Genomic DNA, 19,372 nt, shown 5'->3' with positions numbered 1-19,372 from the left:
CGAACTTCTAGGTATACCGTCATTAAGCACTATTATTACTATTCATATTTATATTATTTACATATATTTGAATTTTAACTCTTTGGATAGGTAATTTGTGGCCCTGAAAAGGGCCTTTTACTTTTTGTATGTAGGTTGTGCAAAGAAATCGAATTACTTCGAGCTCGTGTACTTGGTGACAGCCTTGGTTCCCTCACTGACAGCGTGCTTGGCCAATTCTCCAGGCAGCAAGAGACGGACAGCGGTTTGGATTTCCCGACTGGTGATAGTCGACCGCTTGTTGTAGTGAGCCAAACGGGAGGCCTCGGCAGCAATGCGCTCGAAAATGTCGTTCACAAAGCTGTTCATGATGCTCATTGCCTTCGATGAGATACCGGTGTCAGGATGGACCTGCTTCAGCACTTTGTAGATGTAGATGGCATAGCTTTCCTTCCTCTTGCGCTTCTTCTTCTTGTCGTTCTTGGTGATGTTTTTCTGCGCTTTGCCAGCCTTCTTGGCTGCCTTTCCACTAGTCTTGGGCGGCATGATTCAAATTCAAATTCACTTTCAAAATTCACTTCACAGTTATTTTGCTAGAGATCCGAAACACACCCAATTTATACTTTTATTGTAGCAACGCTTTCCGTTAGACGAGCTCTCATCGAAACCGGTTATCAGCAGCAGCTGTCATCCCTTAACGGAACGAGTAGGTAGCTCGGAAAAGTATAAATAGTTGGCAATGGATTCATGTGGCAACAATATTCGAGTTTTGTGTGTGAAACAGTGAAGTAAGAAATAATAAATAAAAATGTCTGGTCGTGGTAAAGGTGGCAAAGTTAAGGGAAAGGCAAAGTCTCGTTCCAACCGCGCTGGTCTTCAGTTCCCCGTTGGCCGTATTCACCGTCTGCTTCGCAAGGGCAACTATGCCGAGCGTGTTGGTGCTGGTGCTCCTGTGTACCTGGCTGCTGTGATGGAATACTTGGCTGCTGAAGTTTTGGAGTTGGCTGGTAACGCAGCCCGTGACAACAAGAAGACTAGGATTATCCCTCGTCATCTGCAATTGGCCATCCGCAACGATGAGGAGTTGAACAAACTGCTTTCGGGTGTCACCATTGCCCAGGGCGGTGTTTTGCCTAATATTCAAGCTGTTCTCTTGCCCAAGAAGACCGAAAAGAAGGCTTAAATTCAAATTTAAACTCGCATATAACACAAATCAACTAAAACCCAAAACGTCCTTTTCAGGACGACCAAATATTTATTAAAGAGAATCATTTTTTAATATACTTAAATAATTACATTGATATTCGTTTAGAAATTATGTATTGAGTATCTTTACATGAGCAAAGAATCTACACTGCACACGTGGTACAGTTGTGCCAAAATTGTCTTAAAATGGCGATTTTGACATGGGCAAAGTATTTGCACTGTACACGAGGTACAGTTGTGTCGAAAAGTATCGTAAAATGTAAAACACGCTGCACCGGTAAACTATAAAATTTTTTTTGGAGGATTTCATACTAATGAACACAATATAATAAATTTTTAGGAAAAAAAGTTAAAAGCCATTAAATTATTTACAAGTCGGCGTGTTAAAACAATTTATTTGTATCGTAGAATTTAACTGGGGCAATCTGGATGAAATTGAGGAAATTATTCTTTCTATCTACAATTTTTAGTGCCGTTTTAGTCTTTGTTTACTTTTATTTAATAATTAAAATATATTGATTATCTTCTCTTTTAGTGAATGTTTTGGTGGTCCTGAAAAGGACCGATTGATGTGGGTTTTGAGTTTGTACTTTGTAGTAGATACAAATTTTCTTAGCCGCCGAAACCGTACAGAGTGCGGCCTTGCCTCTTCAGAGCGTACACAACATCCATGGCTGTGACTGTCTTCCTCTTGGCGTGTTCGGTGTATGTGACTGCATCACGGATAACGTTTTCCAAGAAAACCTTCAGCACACCACGAGTTTCCTCATAAATAAGACCAGAGATGCGCTTCACGCCGCCACGACGAGCTAGACGACGGATAGCTGGCTTCGTGATACCCTGGATGTTATCACGCAACACTTTGCGATGACGCTTGGCGCCACCTTTTCCCAAGCCCTTGCCACCTTTACCACGACCAGTCATTTTTCACTTTTAATATTTTACTTTACACTCAACGAAGTCAGAAAGATACTGTTGTTCGGTCCGACTCAAACGCCTCTATTTATACTCAAAGATACATAAACCAGAAAGAGTCAGCAATATGTATCTACGTGCTGCTCGCACGCTGGAATGGCAACAACCCGATCGCTCGTTCTCGTTCTCGCTCGGCAACCCACCACCAGTTTTACTATAAATACGAGAGCCGAGTCGCTTCGTCCGATTATTGTGTTTTAACATTTGCTGTGTGAAGTGAAAATTGTGAAATAAAATGGCTCGTACTAAGCAGACTGCTCGTAAATCGACCGGAGGCAAGGCGCCTCGTAAGCAGCTGGCAACTAAGGCGGCTCGTAAGAGTGCTCCAGCCACCGGCGGTGTGAAGAAGCCTCATCGTTATCGCCCCGGAACTGTTGCCCTGCGTGAGATCCGTCGTTACCAGAAGAGCACAGAGTTGCTGATCCGCAAGCTGCCTTTCCAGCGCTTGGTGCGTGAAATTGCTCAGGATTTCAAGACCGATCTGCGTTTCCAGAGCTCTGCTGTGATGGCACTGCAGGAAGCTAGTGAAGCCTACTTGGTTGGCCTGTTCGAAGATACTAACTTGTGCGCTATCCATGCCAAGCGTGTCACCATCATGCCGAAAGATATCCAGCTGGCCAGACGTATTCGTGGCGAACGTGCTTAAATTGTGACAACGTTGTGCGTTGTGCTTGACAAGCATCAAATTATCAAACAAATCGGTCCTTTTCAGGACCACAATTTTATTGAAAGAAGATTTACATTTTTCTTTAATTACTTTAGTATTATATTAAAATAATGTACAAATTAAAAATAAAAAGAGGGCGTGTTTGGTTAATTTCAGATACTATTGTATCTACATTTATATTAAATAAATCTTAGATAATGAAAAAAGCGCATGTTATGCTGTCAAAGTGTGGTTTTATTTCCCAAGCAATATGCAGTACAAAGAAAGATACATTTCAAACCAGAGACAAGATAGAAGAAGATACATTACATTAAATAATTTAATCATTTATTATAGATCAGTGTATATGAATAAAACATTTAAATTAACAATATTAAGATTAATAATACAAGGACGTAAATATTTATTATATTTCTTTTGCATTACACTCTTCATATGTTGAATGTTATGTATCTGTTAGTACTTACTTTGTACTCTCAATTGTAAAGACGGTTTTATACGAATAAAATGCATATTTAAATGATAGATTTTTGTAGATATTATACAAATCGATACGAAAATGATATTAAATAAGTAATATATTTAAAAATTCTATTTTTTACATTTATTTCTATTTTTCCATATCAATTTTCAATAGCTTCTAACACTATGAGGTCGCTTGGTTTTCACTGTACATGGTCAAGTTTGAACCAAAATTAAAAATATGTGCAATAAATTATATTTATATTAAATAATACATTTAAAAACATAATTGTTCAAAGAACTTTTTTTCAGACTCAAATATTGTATTTTTATTGTTTTTATATTTAAAAATTGAGTTTTTATATGATAATTGTTTTTGTGTAGACACAAAGTTGAATTTAAGTTGAAATTTTAAACACAGTGAGTAATTGTAGATAAATGCAATTAATTTTATATGGTTGGTCGAATATTTAAGCAAATATTTCGATACATCATTATTAAAATATCAAACTATTAACTATAGTAAATATTAAATAAAGAATAGGTTAGTGGCAAACTTGTTTGGCGGAAACGTTCACTACTCTAAACATTCGCGTTGCGCCTTTCTACTCGATTCTCACAAAATCGGGTGACCAACTAATTTCAACCACCAACTGTAAATTCAGTTAAATTCATTTTAGTGTGAAAGTAAAGCAAAACAAAGTGAAGTGAAACATGTCAGACTCCGCAGTTGCAACATCCGCATCTCCCGTGGCTGCCCCACCAGCTACTCCCGCATCTGAGAAGAAGGTGGCTGCTAAGAAAGCAGCATCTGCATCGAAGGTGAAGAAGCCGGCAGTTCCACCATCACATCCTCCAACTCAGCAAATGGTGGACGCATCAATCCTGAACCTTAAGGAACGTGGTGGCTCGTCGCTTATGGCAATCAAGAAGTACATCAGTGCCACATACAAGTGCGATGCCCAGAAATTGGCACCATTCATTAAGAAGTACCTGAAGAGCGCTGTTGCCAGTGGAAAACTTATCCAAGCTAAAGGCAAGGGCGCATCTGGTTCGTTCAAATTGTCTGCATCTGCCAAAAGGAGCCGAAGCCAAAAGCCAAGGCTGCCTCAGTGGAGAAGAAACCGAAGAAGGTCGCTGCATCAGCAGCAGCAGCAGCAGCTAAGAAGAAGGCTGCCGGCACCAAGGCCAAGAAAGCAGCAGGGTCCGCTGAGAAGAAACCAAGCAAAGCTGTAGCAACCAAGAAGACCGCTGAGAAGAAGAAGACTGAGAAAGCCAAGGCTAAGGAGGCCAAGAAGAGTGGTACAGTAAAGGCTAAGCCCACAACAGCAAAGGCGGCGCCCAAATCGAGTGCTGCGAAAGCAAAAGCACCAAAGCCCAAGACCGCAACTGCCCAGCCGAAGCCAAAGAAGGCAGCAGCAGCGGCAGCGTCGCCAAAGAAAGCCGCAGTGGCTGCTAAGAAACCCAAGGCAAAACTGCAGCTGCAGCTAAGAAATAAGAAGAGAGCACAAGGACATTGAAGATTGTCGTGCACAAGTTTCAAGACTATGAAATTTGTTATTTAACAAAGCCCTTTTCAGGGCTACAAATCTTATATCAAAAGAGAAATGAGTTTTCAAATTATATATGTTACATTACGAGATGACTTTTACGATGATAACAGATACTTTAAAGCGTGAGTCAGGTAGCTAAATAAAAATTCTTTGAACCCAAAAGTAAAATACCCAAAAGGGTATAGCAACAAAAGTAACCTTTCTATGGCGCGCAATACATTTAACATGCTTCCACTTTTATGAAGTTCTCTGTTCTCATTAAACTAAAAAAGTACAGTCCCATCTCGGTTGAAAATTTATAAATGCTGGTGAAATGCCGTATTTATTTATTAAAAACTAGGCGAACTTCTAGGTATACCGTCATTAAGCACTATTATTACTATTCATATTTATATTATTTACATATATTTGAATTTTAACTCTTTGGATAGGTAATTTGTGGCCCTGAAAAGGGCCTTTTACTTTTTGTATGTAGGTTGTGCAAAGAAATCGAATTACTTCGAGCTCGTGTACTTGGTGACAGCCTTGGTTCCCTCACTGACAGCGTGCTTGGCCAATTCTCCAGGCAGCAAGAGACGGACAGCGGTTTGGATTTCCCGACTGGTGATAGTCGACCGCTTGTTGTAGTGAGCCAAACGGGAGGCCTCGGCAGCAATGCGCTCGAAAATGTCGTTCACAAAGCTGTTCATGATGCTCATTGCCTTCGATGAGATACCGGTGTCAGGATGGACCTGCTTCAGCACTTTGTAGATGTAGATGGCATAGCTTTCCTTCCTCTTGCGCTTCTTCTTCTTGTCGTTCTTGGTGATGTTTTTCTGCGCTTTGCCAGCCTTCTTGGCTGCCTTTCCACTAGTCTTGGGCGGCATGATTCAAATTCAAATTCACTTTCAAAATTCACTTCACAGTTATTTTGCTAGAGATCCGAAACACACCCAATTTATACTTTTATTGTAGCAACGCTTTCCGTTAGACGAGCTCTCATCGAAACCGGTTATCAGCAGCAGCTGTCATCCCTTAACGGAACGAGTAGGTAGCTCGGAAAAGTATAAATAGTTGGCAATGGATTCATGTGGCAACAATATTCGAGTTTTGTGTGTGAAACAGTGAAGTAAGAAATAATAAATAAAAATGTCTGGTCGTGGTAAAGGTGGCAAAGTTAAGGGAAAGGCAAAGTCTCGTTCCAACCGCGCTGGTCTTCAGTTCCCCGTTGGCCGTATTCACCGTCTGCTTCGCAAGGGCAACTATGCCGAGCGTGTTGGTGCTGGTGCTCCTGTGTACCTGGCTGCTGTGATGGAATACTTGGCTGCTGAAGTTTTGGAGTTGGCTGGTAACGCAGCCCGTGACAACAAGAAGACTAGGATTATCCCTCGTCATCTGCAATTGGCCATCCGCAACGATGAGGAGTTGAACAAACTGCTTTCGGGTGTCACCATTGCCCAGGGCGGTGTTTTGCCTAATATTCAGGCTGTTCTCTTGCCCAAGAAGACCGAAAAGAAGGCTTAAATTCAAATTTAAACTCGCATATAACACAAATCAACTAAAACCCAAAACGTCCTTTTCAGGACGACCAAATATTTATTAAAGAGAATCATTTTTTTAATATACTTAAATAATTACATCGATATTCGTTCAGAAATTATGTATTGAGTATCTTTACATGAGCAAAGAATCTACACTGCACACGTGGTACAGTTGTGTTAAAAAGTGTCTTAAAATGACGATTTTCACATGAGCAAAGTATTTGCACTGTACACGAGGTACAGTTGTGTCGAAAAGTATCGTAAAATGTTTAACACGCTGCACCGGTAAACTATAAAATTTTTTTTTGAGGATTTCTTACTAATGAACACAATATAATACATTTTTAGGAAAAAAAGTTAAAAGCCATTAAATTATTTACAAGTCGCCGTGTAAAAACAACTTATTTATTTGTATCGTAGAATTTAACTGGGGTAATCTGGATGAAATTGAGGAAATTATTCTTTCTATCTACAATTTTTAGTGCCGTTTTAGTTTCTTTGTTTACTTTTATTTAATAGTTAAAATATATTGATTATCTTCTCTTTTAGTGAATGTTTTGGTGGTCCTGAAAAGGACCGATTGATGTGGGTTTTGAGTTTGTACTTTGTAGTAGATACAAATTTTCTTAGCCGCCGAAACCGTACAGAGTGCGGCCTTGCCTCTTCAGAGCGTACACAACATCCATGGCTGTGACTGTCTTCCTCTTGGCGTGTTCGGTGTATGTGACTGCATCACGGATAACGTTTTCCAAGAAAACCTTCAGCACACCACGAGTTTCCTCATAAATAAGACCAGAGATGCGCTTCACACCGCCACGACGAGCTAGACGACGGATAGCTGGCTTCGTGATACCCTGGATGTTATCACGCAACACTTTGCGATGACGCTTGGCGCCACCTTTTCCCAAGCCCTTGCCACCTTTACCACGACCAGTCATTTTTCACTTTTAATATTTTACTTTACACTCAACGAAGTCAGAAAGATACTGTTGTTCGGTCCGACTCAAACGCCTCTATTTATACTCAAAGATACATAAACCAGAAAGAGTCAGCAATATGTATCTACGTGCTGCTCGCACGCTGGAATGGCAACAACCCGATCGCTCGTTCTCGTTCTCGCTCGGCAACCCACCACCAGTTTTACTATAAATACGAGAGCCGAGTCGCTTCGTCCGATTATTGTGTTTTTAACATTTGCTGTGTGAAGTGAAAATTGTGAAATAAAAATGGCTCGTACTAAGCAGACTGCTCGTAAATCGACCGGAGGCAAGGCGCCTCGTAAGCAGCTGGCAACTAAGGCGGCTCGTAAGAGTGCTCCAGCCACCGGCGGTGTGAAGAAGCCTCATCGTTATCGCCCCGGAACTGTTGCCCTGCGTGAGATCCGTCGTTACCAGAAGAGCACAGAGTTGCTGATCCGCAAGCTGCCTTTCCAGCGCTTGGTGCGTGAAATTGCTCAGGATTTCAAGACCGATCTGCGTTTCCAGAGCTCTGCTGTGATGGCACTGCAGGAAGCTAGTGAAGCCTACTTGGTTGGCCTGTTCGAAGATACTAACTTGTGCGCTATCCATGCCAAGCGTGTCACCATCATGCCGAAAGATATCCAGCTGGCCAGACGTATTCGTGGCGAACGTGCTTAAATTGTGACAACGTTGTGCGTTGTGCTTGACAAGCATCAAATTATCAAACAAATCGGTCCTTTTCAGGACCACAATTTTATTGAAAGAAGATTTACATTTTTCTTTAATTACTTTAGTATTATATTAAAATAATGTACAAATTAAAAATAAAGAAGGGCGTGTTTGGTTAATTTCAGATACTATTGTATCTACATTTATATTAAATAAATCTTAGATAATGAAAAAAGCGCATGTTATGCTGTCAAAGTGTGGTTTTATTTCCCAAGCAATATGCAGTACAAAGAAAAATACATTTCAATCCAGAGACAAGATAGAAGAAGAAGATACATTACATTAAATAATTTAATCATTTATTATAGATCAGTGTATATGAATAAAATAAAACATTTAAATTAACAATATTAAGATTAATAATACAAGGACGTAAATATTTATTATATTTCTTTTGCATTACACTCTTCATATGTTGAATGTTATGTATCTGTTAGTACTTACTTTGTACTCTCCAATTGTAAAGACGGTTTTATACGAATAAAATGCATATTTAAATGATAGATTTTTGTAGATATTATACAAATCGATAAGAAAATGATATTAAATAAGTAATATATTTAAAAATTCTATTTTTTACATTTATTTCTATTTTTCCATATCAATTTTCAATAGCTTCTAACACTATGAGGTCGCTTGGTTTTCACTGTACATGGTCAAGTTTGAACCAAAATTAAAAATATGTGCAATAAATTATATTTATATTAAATAATACATTTAACAACATAATTGTTCAAAGAACTTGTTTTCAGATTCAAATATTGTATTTTTATTGTTTTTATATTTATAAATTGAGTTTTTAGATGATAATTGTTTTTGTGTAGACACAAAGTTGAATTTAAGGTGAAATTTTAAACACAGTGAGTAATTGTAGATGAATGCAATTAATTTTATATGGTTGGTCGAATATTTAAGCAAATATTTCGATACATCATTATTAAAATATCAAACTATTAACTATAGTAAATATTAAATGAAGAATAGGTTAATGGCAAACTTGTTTGGCGGAAACGTTCACCGCTGTAAACATTCGCGTTGCGCCTTTCTACTCGATTCTCACAAAATCGGGTGACCAACCAAATTCAACCACCAACTGTAAATTCCGTTAAATTCATTTTAGTGTGAAAGTAAAGCAAAACAAAGTGAAGTGAAATATGTCAGACTCCGCAGTTGCAACATCCGCATCTCCTGTGGCTGCCCCGCCAGCGACACCCGCAGCCGAGAAGAAGGTGGCTGCCAAGAAAGCAGCATCTGCATCGAAAGTGAAGAAGCCGGCAGTTCCTCCATCACATCCTCCAACTCAGCAAATGGTGGACGCATCAATCCTGAACCTAAAGGAGCGTGGTGGCTCGTCGCTTATGGCAATCAAGAAGTACATCAGTGCCACATACAAGTGCGACGCCCAGAAATTGGCACCATTCATTAAGAAGTACCTGAAGAGCGCTGTTGCCAGTGGAAAACTTATCCAAGCTAAAGGCAAGGGCGCATCTGGTTCGTTCAAATTGTCTGCATCTGCCAAAAAGGAGCCGAAGCCAAAAGCCAAGGCTGCCTCAGTGGAGAAGAAACCGAAGAAGGTCGCTGCATCAGCAGCAGCAGCTAAGAAGAAGGCTGCCGGCACCAAGGCCAAGAAAGCAGCAGGGTCCGCTGAGAAGAAACCAAGCAAAGCTGTAGCAACCAAGAAGACCGCTGAGAAGAAGAAGACTGAGAAAGCCAAGGCTAAGGAGGCCAAGAAGAGTGGTACAGTAAAGGCTAAGCCCACAACAGCAAAGGCGGCGCCCAAATCGAGTGCTGCGAAGGCAAAAGCACCAAAGCCCAAGACCGCAACTGCCAAGCCGAAGCCAAAGAAGGCAGCAGCAGCGGCAGCGTCGCCAAAGAAAGCCGCAGTGGCTGCTAAGAAACCCAAGGCAAAAACTGCAGCTGCAGCCAAGAAATAAGAGAGCACTAGGACATTGAAGATTGTCGTGCACAAGTTTCAAGACTATGAAATTTGTTATTTAACAAAGCCCTTTTCAGGGCTACTAATCTTATATCAAAAGAGAAATGAGTTTTCAAGTTATATATGTTACATTACGAGATGACTTTTACGATGATAACAGATACTTTAAAGCGTGAGTCAGGTAGCTAAATAAAAAATTCTTTGAACCCAAAAGTAAAATACCCAAAAAGGGTATAGCAACAAAAGTAACCTTTCTATGGCGCGCAATACCTCTGTAGTGCTTCCACATTTATGAAGTTCTCTGTTCGCATTAAACCAAAAAAGTACAGTCCCGTCTCGGTTGAAAATTTATAAATGCTGGTGAAATGCCGTATTTATTTATTAAAAACTAGGCGAACTTCTAGGTATACCGTCATTAAGCACTATTATTACTATTCATATTTATATTATTTACATATATTTGAATTTTAACTCTTTGGATAGGTAATTTGTGGCCCTGAAAAGGGCCTTTTACTTTATGTATGTAGGTTGTGCAAAGAAATCGAATTACTTCGAGCTCGTGTACTTGGTGACAGCCTTGGTTCCCTCACTGACAGCGTGCTTGGCCAATTCTCCGGGCAGCAAGAGACGGACAGCGGTTTGGATTTCCCGACTGGTGATAGTCGACCGCTTGTTGTAGTGAGCCAAACGGGAGGCCTCGGCAGCAATGCGCTCGAAAATGTCGTTCACAAAGCTGTTCATGATGCTCATTGCCTTCGATGAGATACCGGTGTCAGGATGGACCTGCTTCAGCACTTTGTAGATGTAGATGGCATAGCTTTCCTTCCTCTTGCGCTTCTTCTTCTTGTCGTTCTTGGTGATGTTTTTCTGCGCTTTGCCAGCCTTCTTGGCTGCCTTTCCACTAGTCTTGGGCGGCATGATTCAAATTCAAATTCACTTTCAAAATTCACTTCACAGTTATTTTGCTAGAGATCCGAAACACACCCAATTTATACTTTTATTGTAGCAACGCTTTCCGTTAGACGAGCTCTCATCGTAACCGGTTATCAGCAGCAGCTGTCATCCCTTAACGGAACGAGTAGGTAGCTCGGAAAAGTATAAATAGTTGGCAATGGATTCATGTGGCAACAATATTCGAGTTTTGTGTGTGAAACAGTGAAGTAAGAAATAATAAATAAAAATGTCTGGTCGTGGTAAAGGTGGCAAAGTTAAGGGAAAGGCAAAGTCTCGTTCCAACCGCGCTGGTCTTCAGTTCCCCGTTGGCCGTATTCACCGTCTGCTTCGCAAGGGCAACTATGCCGAGCGTGTTGGTGCTGGTGCTCCTGTGTACCTGGCTGCTGTGATGGAATACTTGGCTGCTGAAGTTTTGGAGTTGGCTGGTAACGCAGCCCGTGACAACAAGAAGACTAGGATTATCCCACGTCATCTGCAATTGGCCATCCGCAACGATGAGGAGTTGAACAAACTGCTTTCGGGTGTCACCATTGCCCAGGGCGGTGTTTTGCCTAATATTCAGGCTGTTCTCTTGCCCAAGAAGACCGAAAAGAAGGCTTAAATTCAAATTTAAACTCGCATATAACACAAATCAACTAAAACCCAAAACGTCCTTTTCAGGACGACCAAATATTTATTAAAGAGAATCATTTTTTTAATATACTTAAATAATTACATCGATATTCGTTCAGAAATTATGTATTGAGTATCTTTACATGGGCAAAGATTTTTCTACACTGCACACGTGGTACAGTTGTGCCAAAAAGTGTCTTAAAATGACGATTTTGACATGGGCAATGTATTTGCACTGTACACGAGGTACAGTTGTGTCGAAAAGTATCGTAAAATGTTTAACACGCTGCACCGGTAAACTATAAAATTTTTTTTTGAGGATTTCTTACTAATGAACACAATATAATACATTTTTAGGAAAAAAAGTTAAAAGCCATTAAATTATTTACAAGTCGGCGTGTTAAAACAACTTATTTATTTGTATCGTAGAATTTAACTGGGGCAATCTGGATGAAATTGAGGAAATTATTCTTTCTATCTACAATTTTTAGTGCCGTTTTAGTTTCTTTGTTTACTTTTATTTAATAGTTAAAATATATTGATTATCTTCTCTTTTAGTGAATGTTTTGGTGGTCCTGAAAAGGACCGATTGATGTGGGTTTTGAGTTTGTACTTTGTAGTAGATACAAATTTTCTTAGCCGCCGAAACCGTACAGAGTGCGGCCTTGCCTCTTCAGAGCGTACACAACATCCATGGCTGTGACTGTCTTCCTCTTGGCGTGTTCGGTGTATGTGACTGCATCACGGATAACGTTTTCCAAGAAAACCTTCAGCACACCACGAGTTTCCTCATAAATAAGACCAGAGATGCGCTTCACACCGCCACGACGAGCTAGACGACGGATAGCTGGCTTCGTGATACCCTGGATGTTATCACGCAACACTTTGCGATGACGCTTGGCGCCACCTTTTCCCAAGCCCTTGCCACCTTTACCACGACCAGTCATTTTTCACTTTTAATATTTTACTTTACACTCAACGAAGTCAGAAAGATACTGTTGTTCGGTCCGACTCAAACGCCTCTATTTATACTCAAAGATACATAAACCAGAAAGAGTCAGCAATATGTATCTACGTGCTGCTCGCACGCTGGAATGGCAACAACCCGATCGCTCGTTCTCGTTCTCGCTCGGCAACCCACCACCAGTTTTACTATAAATACGAGAGCCGAGTCGCTTCGTCCGATTATTGTGTTTTTAACATTTGCTGTGTGAAGTGAAAATTGTGAAATAAAAATGGCTCGTACTAAGCAGACTGCTCGTAAATCGACCGGAGGCAAGGCGCCTCGTAAGCAGCTGGCAACTAAGGCGGCTCGTAAGAGTGCTCCAGCCACCGGCGGTGTGAAGAAGCCTCATCGTTATCGCCCCGGAACTGTTGCCCTGCGTGAGATCCGTCGTTACCAGAAGAGCACAGAGTTGCTGATCCGCAAGCTGCCTTTCCAGCGCTTGGTGCGTGAAATTGCTCAGGATTTCAAGACCGATCTGCGTTTCCAGAGCTCTGCTGTGATGGCACTGCAGGAAGCTAGTGAAGCCTACTTGGTTGGCCTGTTCGAAGATACTAACTTGTGCGCTATCCATGCCAAGCGTGTCACCATCATGCCGAAAGATATTCAGCTGGCCAGACGTATTCGTGGCGAACGTGCTTAAATTGTGACAACGTTGTGCGTTGTGCTTGTCAAGCATCAAATTATCAAACAAATCGGTCCTTTTCAGGACCACAATTTTATTGAAAGAAGATTTACATTTTTCTTTAATTAGTTTAGTATTATATTAAAATAATGTACAAATTAAAAATAAATAAGGGCGTGTTTAGTGAATCTCAGATACTATTGTATCTACATTTATATTAAATAAATCTTAGATAATGAAAAAAGCGCATGTTATGCTGTCAAAGTGTGGTTTTATTTCCCAAGCAATATGCAGTACAAAGAAAGATACATTTCAAACCAGAGACAAGATAGAAGAAGATACATTACATTAAATAATTTAATTATTTATTATAGATCAGTGTATATGAATAAAATAATACATTTAAATTAACAATATTAAGATTAATAATACAAGGACGTAAATATTTATTATATTTCTTTTGCATTACACTCTTCATATGTTGAATGTTATGTATCTGTTAGTACTTACTTTGTACTCTCCAATTGTAAAGACGGTTTTATACGAATAAAATGCATATTTAAATGATAGATTTTTGTAGATATTATACAAATCGATAAGAAAATGATATTAAATAAGTAATATATTTAAAAATTCTATTTTTTACATTTATTTCTATTTTTCCATATCAATTTTCAATAGCTTCTAACACTATGAGGTCGCTTGGTTTTCACTGTACATGGTCAAGTTTGAACCAAAATTAAAAATATGTGCAATAAATTATATTTATATTAAATAATACATTTAAAAACATAATTGTTCAAAGAACTTGTTTTCAGACTCAAATATTGTATTTTTATTGTTTTTATATTTATAAATTGAGTTTTTATATGATAATTGTTTTTGTGTAGACACAAAGTTGAATTTAAGTTGAAATTTTAAACACAGTGAGTAATTGTAGATAAATGCAATTAATTTTATATGGTTGGTCGAATATTTAAGCAAATATTTCGATACATCATTATTAAAATATCAAACTATTAACTATAGTAAATATTAAATAAAGAATAGGTTAGTGGCAAACTTGTTTGGCGGAAACGTTCACTGCTCTAAACATTCGCGTTGCGCCTTTCTACTCGATTCTCACAAAATCGGGTGACCAACTAATTTCAACCACCAACTGTAAATTCAGTTAAATTCATTTTAGTGTGAAAGTAAAGCAAAACAAAGTGAAGTGAAACATGTCAGACTCCGCAGTTGCAACATCCGCATCTCCCGTGGCTGCCCCACCAGCTACTCCCGCATCTGAGAAGAAGGTGGCTGCTAAGAAAGCAGCATCTGCATCGAAGGTGAAGAAGCCGGCAGTTCCACCATCACATCCTCCAACTCAGCAAATGGTGGACGCATCAATCCTGAACCTTAAGGAACGTGGTGGCTCGTCGCTTATGGCAATCAAGAAGTACATCAGTGCCACATACAAGTGCGATGCCCAGAAATTGGCACCATTCATTAAGAAGTACCTGAAGAGCGCTGTTGCCAGTGGAAAACTTATCCAAGCTAAAGGCAAGGGCGCATCTGGTTCGTTCAAATTGTCTGCATCTGCCAAAAAGGAGCCGAAGCCAAAAGCCAAGGCTGCCTCAGTGGAGAAGAAACCGAAGAAGGTCGCTGCATCAGCAGCAGCAGCTAAGAAGAAGGCTGCCGGCACCAAGGCCAAGAAAGCAGCAGGGTCCGCTGAGAAGAAACCAAGCAAAGCTGTAGCAACCAAGAAGACCGCTGAGAAGAAGAAGACTGAGAAAGCCAAGGCTAAGGAGGCCAAGAAGAGTGGTACAGTAAAGGCTAAGCCCACAACAGCAAAGGCGGCGCCCAAATCGAGTGCTGCGAAAGCAAAAGCACCAAAGCCCAAGACCGCAACTGCCAAGCCGAAGCCAAAGAAGGCAGCAGCAGCGGCAGCGTCGCCAAAGAAAGCCGCAGTGGCTGCTAAGAAACCCAAGGCAAAAACTGCAGCTGCAGCCAAGAAATAAGAAGAGAGCACAAGGACATTGAAGATTGTCGTGCACAAGTTTCAAGACTATGAAATTTGTTATTTAACAAAGCCCTTTTCAGGGCTACAAATCTTATATCAAAAGAGAAATGAGTTTTCAAATTATATATGTTACATTACGAGATGACTTTTACGATGATAACAGATACTTTAAAGCGTGAGTCAGGTAGCTAAATAAAAAATTCTTTGAACCCAAAAGTAAAATACCCAAAAAGGGTATAGCAACAAAAGTAACCTTTCTATGGCGCGCAATACATTTAACGTGCTTCCACTTTTATGAAGTTCTCTGTTCTCATTAAACTAAAAAGTACAGTCCCATCTCGGTTGAAAATTTATAAATGCTGGTGAAATGCCGTATTTATTTATTAAAAACTAGGCGAACTTCTAGGTATACCGTCATTAAGCACTATTATTACTATTCATATTTATATTATTTACATATATTTGAATTTTAACTCTTTGGATAGGTAATTTGTGGCCCTGAAAAGGGCCTTTTACTTTTTGTATGTAGGTTGTGCAAAGAAATCGAATTACTTCGAGCTCGTGTACTTGGTGACAGCCTTGGTTCCCTCACTGACAGCGTGCTTGGCCAATTCTCCAGGCAGCAAGAGACGGACAGCGGTTTGGATTTCCCGACTGGTGATAGTCGACCGCTTGTTGTAGTGAGCCAAACGGGAGGCCTCGGCAGCAATGCGCTCGAAAATGTCGTTCACAAAGCTGTTCATGATGCTCATTGCCTTCGATGAGATACCGGTGTCAGGATGGACCTGCTTCAGCACTTTGTAGATGTAGATGGCATAGCTTTCCTTCCTCTTGCGCTTCTTCTTCTTGTCGTTCTTGGTGATGTTTTTCTGCGCTTTGCCAGCCTTCTTGGCTGCCTTTCCACTAGTCTTGGGCGGCATGATTCAAATTCAAATTCACTTTCAAAATTCACTTCACAGTTATTTTGCTAGAGATCCGAAACACACCCAATTTATACTTTTATTGTAGCAACGCTTTCCGTTAGACGAGCTCTCATCGTAACCGGTTATCAGCAGCAGCTGTCATCCCTTAACGGAACGAGTAGGTAGCTCGGAAAAGTATAAATAGTTGGCAATGGATTCATGTGGCAACAATATTCGAGTTTTGTGTGTGAAACAGTGAAGTAAGAAATAATAAATAAAAATGTCTGGTCGTGGTAAAGGTGGCAAAGTTAAGGGAAAGGCAAAGTCTCGTTCCAACCGCGCTGGTCTTCAGTTCCCCGTTGGCCGTATTCACCGTCTGCTTCGCAAGGGCAACTATGCCGAGCGTGTTGGTGCTGGTGCTCCTGTGTACCTGGCTGCTGTGATGGAATACTTGGCTGCTGAAGTTTTGGAGTTGGCTGGTAACGCAGCCCGTGACAACAAGAAGACTAGGATTATCCCTCGTCATCTGCAATTGGCCATCCGCAACGATGAGGAGTTGAACAAACTACTTTCGGGTGTCACCATTGCCCAGGGCGGTGTTTTGCCTAATATTCAAGCTGTTCTCTTGCCCAAGAAGACCGAAAAGAAGGCTTAAATTCAAATTTAAACTCGCATATAACACAAATCAACTAAAACCCAAAACGTCCTTTTCAGGACGACCAAATATTTATTAAAGAGAATCATTTTTTTAATATACTTAAATAATTACATCGATATTCGTTCAGAAATTGTGTATTGAGTATCTTTACATGAGCAACGAATCTACACTGCACACGTGGTACAGTTGTGCCAAAAATTGTCTTAAAATGGCGATTTTGACATGGGTAAAGTATTTGCACTGTACACGAGGTACAGTTGTGTCGAAAAGTATCGTAAAATGTTTAACACGCTGCACCGGTAAACTATAAAATTTGTTTTGAGGATTTCTTACTAATGAACACAATATAATACATTTTTAGGAAAAAAAGTTAAAAGCCATTAAATTATTTACAAGTCGCCGTGTAAAAACAATTTATTTGTATCGTAGAATTTAACTGGGGGCAATCTGGATGAAATTGAGGGAATTATTCTCTCTATCCACAATTTTTAGTGCCGTTGTTTACTTTTATTTAATAATTAAAATATATTGATTATCTTCTCTTTTAGTGAATGTTTTGGTGGTCCTGAAAAGGACCGATTGATGTGGGTTTTGAGTTTGTACTTTGTAGTAGATACAAATTTTCTTAGCCGCCGAAACCGTACAGAGTGCGGCCTTGCCTCTTCAGAGCGTACACAACATCCATGGCTGTGACTGTCTTCCTCTTGGCGTGTTCGGTGTATGTGACTGCATCACGGATAACGTTTTCCAAGAAAACCTTCAGCACACCACGAGTTTCCTCATAAATAAGACCAGAGATGCGCTTCACACCGCCACGACGAGCTAGACGACGGATAGCTGGCTTCGTGATACCCTGGATGTTATCACGCAACACTTTGCGATGACGCTTGGCGCCACCTTTTCCCAAGCCCTTGCCACCTTTACCACGACCAGTCATTTTTCACTTTTAATATTTTACTTTACACTCAACGAAGTCAGAAAGATACTGTTGTTCGGTCCGACTCAAACGCCTCTATTTATACTCAAAGATACATAAACCAGAAAGAGTCAGCAATATGTATCTACGTGCTGCTCGCACGCTGGAATGGCAACAACCCGATCGCTCGTTCTCGTTCTCGCTCGGCAACCCACCACCAGTTTTACTATAAATACGAGAGCCGAGTCGCTTCGTCCGATTATTGTGTTTTTAACATTTGCTGTGTGAAGTGAAAATTGTGAAATAAAAATGGCTCGTACTAAGCAGACTGCTCGTAAATCGACCGGAGGCAAGGCGCCTCGTAAGCAGCTGGCAACTAAGGCGGCTCGTAAGAGTGCTCCAGCCACCGGCGGTGTGAAGAAGCCTCATCGTTATCGCCCCGGAACTGTTGCCCTGCGTGAGATCCGTCGTTACCAGAAGAGCACAGAGTTGCTGATCCGCAAGCTGCCTTTCCAGCGCTTGGTGCGTGAAATTGCTCAGGATTTCAAGACCGATCTGCGTTTCCAGAGCTCTGCTGTGATGGCACTGCAGGAAGCTAGTGAAGCCTACTTGGTTGGCCTGTTCGAAGATACTAACTTGTGCGCTATCCATGCCAAGCGTGTCACCATCATGCCGAAAGATATCCAGCTGGCCAGACGTATTCGTGGCGAACGTGCTTAAATTGTGACAACGTTGTGCGTTGTGCTTGACAAGCATCAAATTATCAAACAATCGGTCCTTTTCAGGACCACAATTTTATTGAAAGAAGATTTACATTTTTCTTTAATTACTTTAGTATTATATTAAAATAATGTACAAATTAAAAATAAAGAAGAGGGCGTGTTTGGTTAATTTCAGATACTATTGTATCTACATTTATATTAAATAAATCTTAGATAATGAAAAAAGCGCATGTTATGCTGTCAAAGTGTGGTTTTATTTCCCAAGCAATATGCAGTACAAAGAAAGATACATTTCAAACCAGAGACAAGATAGAAGAAGATACATTACATTAAATAATTTAATCATTTATTATAGATCAGTGTATATGAATAAAATAATACATTTAAATTAACAATATTAAGATTAATAATACAAGGACGTAAATATTTATTATATTTCTTTTGCATTACACTCTTCATATGTTGAATGTTATGTATCTGTTAGTACTTACTTTGTACTCTCCAATTGTAAAGACGGTTTTATACGAATAAAATGCATATTTAAATGATAGATTTTTGTAGATATTATACAAATCGATAAGAAAATGATATTAAATAAGTAATATATTTAAAAATTCTATTTTTTACATTTATTTCTATTTTTCCATATCAATTTTCAATAGCTTCTAACACTATGAGGTCGCTTGGTTTTCACTGTACATGGTCAAGTTTGAACCAAAATTAAAAATATGTGCAATAAATTATATTTATATTAAATAATACATTTAAAAACATAATTGTTCAAAGAACTTGTTTTCAGACTCAAATATTGTATTTTTATTGTTTTTATATTTATAAATTGAGTTTTTATATGATAATTGTTTTTGTGTAGACACAAAGTTGAATTTAAGTTGAAATTTTAAACACAGTGAGTAATTGTAGATAAATGCAATTAATTTTATATGGTTGGTCGAATATTTAAGCAAATATTTCGATACATCATTATTAAAATA

At 39.6% G+C, this 19,372-nt stretch overlaps 16 protein-coding genes across 16 annotated transcripts; 8 read left to right on the top strand and 8 right to left on the bottom strand.

Annotated features, from left to right (window-relative positions):
- Window positions 1-103: 103 nt before the first annotated feature.
- LOC133847612 (histone H2B) lies at window positions 104-582 on the bottom strand. Its single transcript, XM_062282775.1, has one exon. The coding sequence runs from the start codon at window positions 523-525 to the stop codon at window positions 154-156; it is 372 nt and encodes a 123-aa protein (XP_062138759.1). The 5' UTR covers window positions 526-582; the 3' UTR covers window positions 104-153.
- Window positions 583-729: 147 nt separating this feature from the next.
- LOC133847604 (histone H2A) lies at window positions 730-1,220 on the top strand. The gene has a single exon (XM_062282766.1). The coding sequence runs from the start codon at window positions 788-790 to the stop codon at window positions 1,160-1,162; it is 375 nt and encodes a 124-aa protein (XP_062138750.1). The 5' UTR covers window positions 730-787; the 3' UTR covers window positions 1,163-1,220.
- A 506-nt stretch (window positions 1,221-1,726) lies between these two features.
- LOC133835777 (histone H4) lies at window positions 1,727-2,170 on the bottom strand. The gene has a single exon (XM_062265845.1). It carries the CDS (start codon window positions 2,107-2,109, stop codon window positions 1,798-1,800), a length of 312 nt encoding a protein of 103 aa, XP_062121829.1. The 5' UTR covers window positions 2,110-2,170; the 3' UTR covers window positions 1,727-1,797.
- Window positions 2,171-2,383: 213 nt separating this feature from the next.
- LOC133837778 (uncharacterized) lies at window positions 2,384-8,073 on the top strand. The gene is made up of 5 exons (XM_062268643.1): window positions 2,384-2,804; window positions 4,011-4,294; window positions 4,372-4,591; window positions 5,990-6,309; window positions 7,568-8,073. Exons 1-5 carry the CDS (start codon window positions 2,396-2,398, stop codon window positions 7,997-7,999), a joined length of 1,665 nt encoding a protein of 554 aa, XP_062124627.1. The 5' UTR covers window positions 2,384-2,395; the 3' UTR covers window positions 8,000-8,073.
- LOC133835761 (histone H2B) lies at window positions 5,287-5,765 on the bottom strand. Its single transcript, XM_062265821.1, has one exon. It carries the CDS (start codon window positions 5,706-5,708, stop codon window positions 5,337-5,339), a length of 372 nt encoding a protein of 123 aa, XP_062121805.1. The 5' UTR covers window positions 5,709-5,765; the 3' UTR covers window positions 5,287-5,336.
- On the top strand, window positions 5,916-6,406 carry LOC133835754 (histone H2A). The gene has a single exon (XM_062265810.1). It carries the CDS (start codon window positions 5,971-5,973, stop codon window positions 6,343-6,345), a length of 375 nt encoding a protein of 124 aa, XP_062121794.1. The 5' UTR covers window positions 5,916-5,970; the 3' UTR covers window positions 6,346-6,406.
- On the bottom strand, window positions 6,918-7,359 carry LOC133835769 (histone H4). Its single transcript, XM_062265833.1, has one exon. The coding sequence runs from the start codon at window positions 7,298-7,300 to the stop codon at window positions 6,989-6,991; it is 312 nt and encodes a 103-aa protein (XP_062121817.1). The 5' UTR covers window positions 7,301-7,359; the 3' UTR covers window positions 6,918-6,988.
- Window positions 8,074-9,169: 1,096 nt separating the features above from the next.
- On the top strand, window positions 9,170-10,001 carry LOC133850576 (histone H1-like). The gene has a single exon (XM_062286701.1). The coding sequence runs from the start codon at window positions 9,205-9,207 to the stop codon at window positions 9,982-9,984; it is 780 nt and encodes a 259-aa protein (XP_062142685.1). The 5' UTR covers window positions 9,170-9,204; the 3' UTR covers window positions 9,985-10,001.
- Window positions 10,002-10,492: 491 nt separating this feature from the next.
- Window positions 10,493-10,963, bottom strand: LOC133850146 (histone H2B). The gene has a single exon (XM_062286141.1). It carries the CDS (start codon window positions 10,902-10,904, stop codon window positions 10,533-10,535), a length of 372 nt encoding a protein of 123 aa, XP_062142125.1. The 5' UTR covers window positions 10,905-10,963; the 3' UTR covers window positions 10,493-10,532.
- Window positions 10,964-11,106: 143 nt separating this feature from the next.
- LOC133850144 (histone H2A) lies at window positions 11,107-11,600 on the top strand. The gene has a single exon (XM_062286140.1). The coding sequence runs from the start codon at window positions 11,167-11,169 to the stop codon at window positions 11,539-11,541; it is 375 nt and encodes a 124-aa protein (XP_062142124.1). The 5' UTR covers window positions 11,107-11,166; the 3' UTR covers window positions 11,542-11,600.
- A 516-nt stretch (window positions 11,601-12,116) lies between these two features.
- On the bottom strand, window positions 12,117-12,558 carry LOC133835190 (histone H4). The gene has a single exon (XM_062265102.1). The coding sequence runs from the start codon at window positions 12,497-12,499 to the stop codon at window positions 12,188-12,190; it is 312 nt and encodes a 103-aa protein (XP_062121086.1). The 5' UTR covers window positions 12,500-12,558; the 3' UTR covers window positions 12,117-12,187.
- Window positions 12,559-14,350: 1,792 nt separating this feature from the next.
- On the top strand, window positions 14,351-15,271 carry LOC133835182 (histone H1-like). The gene has a single exon (XM_062265095.1). The coding sequence runs from the start codon at window positions 14,401-14,403 to the stop codon at window positions 15,178-15,180; it is 780 nt and encodes a 259-aa protein (XP_062121079.1). The 5' UTR covers window positions 14,351-14,400; the 3' UTR covers window positions 15,181-15,271.
- Window positions 15,272-15,680: 409 nt separating this feature from the next.
- LOC133835186 (histone H2B) lies at window positions 15,681-16,160 on the bottom strand. The gene has a single exon (XM_062265099.1). It carries the CDS (start codon window positions 16,100-16,102, stop codon window positions 15,731-15,733), a length of 372 nt encoding a protein of 123 aa, XP_062121083.1. The 5' UTR covers window positions 16,103-16,160; the 3' UTR covers window positions 15,681-15,730.
- A 144-nt stretch (window positions 16,161-16,304) lies between these two features.
- Window positions 16,305-16,860, top strand: LOC133835184 (histone H2A). Its single transcript, XM_062265097.1, has one exon. The coding sequence runs from the start codon at window positions 16,365-16,367 to the stop codon at window positions 16,737-16,739; it is 375 nt and encodes a 124-aa protein (XP_062121081.1). The 5' UTR covers window positions 16,305-16,364; the 3' UTR covers window positions 16,740-16,860.
- A 436-nt stretch (window positions 16,861-17,296) lies between these two features.
- Window positions 17,297-17,738, bottom strand: LOC133835189 (histone H4). Its single transcript, XM_062265101.1, has one exon. The coding sequence runs from the start codon at window positions 17,677-17,679 to the stop codon at window positions 17,368-17,370; it is 312 nt and encodes a 103-aa protein (XP_062121085.1). The 5' UTR covers window positions 17,680-17,738; the 3' UTR covers window positions 17,297-17,367.
- Window positions 17,739-17,911: 173 nt separating this feature from the next.
- LOC133835183 (histone H3) lies at window positions 17,912-18,434 on the top strand. Its single transcript, XM_062265096.1, has one exon. It carries the CDS (start codon window positions 17,968-17,970, stop codon window positions 18,376-18,378), a length of 411 nt encoding a protein of 136 aa, XP_062121080.1. The 5' UTR covers window positions 17,912-17,967; the 3' UTR covers window positions 18,379-18,434.
- The last annotated feature ends 938 nt before the right edge of the window (window positions 18,435-19,372 follow it).

The sequence above is a fragment of the Drosophila sulfurigaster genome, chromosome 2L (genome assembly GCF_023558435.1).
Source record: "Drosophila sulfurigaster albostrigata strain 15112-1811.04 chromosome 2L, ASM2355843v2, whole genome shotgun sequence".
Lineage (NCBI taxonomy): Eukaryota > Metazoa > Arthropoda > Insecta > Diptera > Drosophilidae > Drosophila > Drosophila sulfurigaster.
Note: the sequence above shows the minus strand (reverse complement) of the source record. Positions and strands in the feature narration are given on the sequence as shown.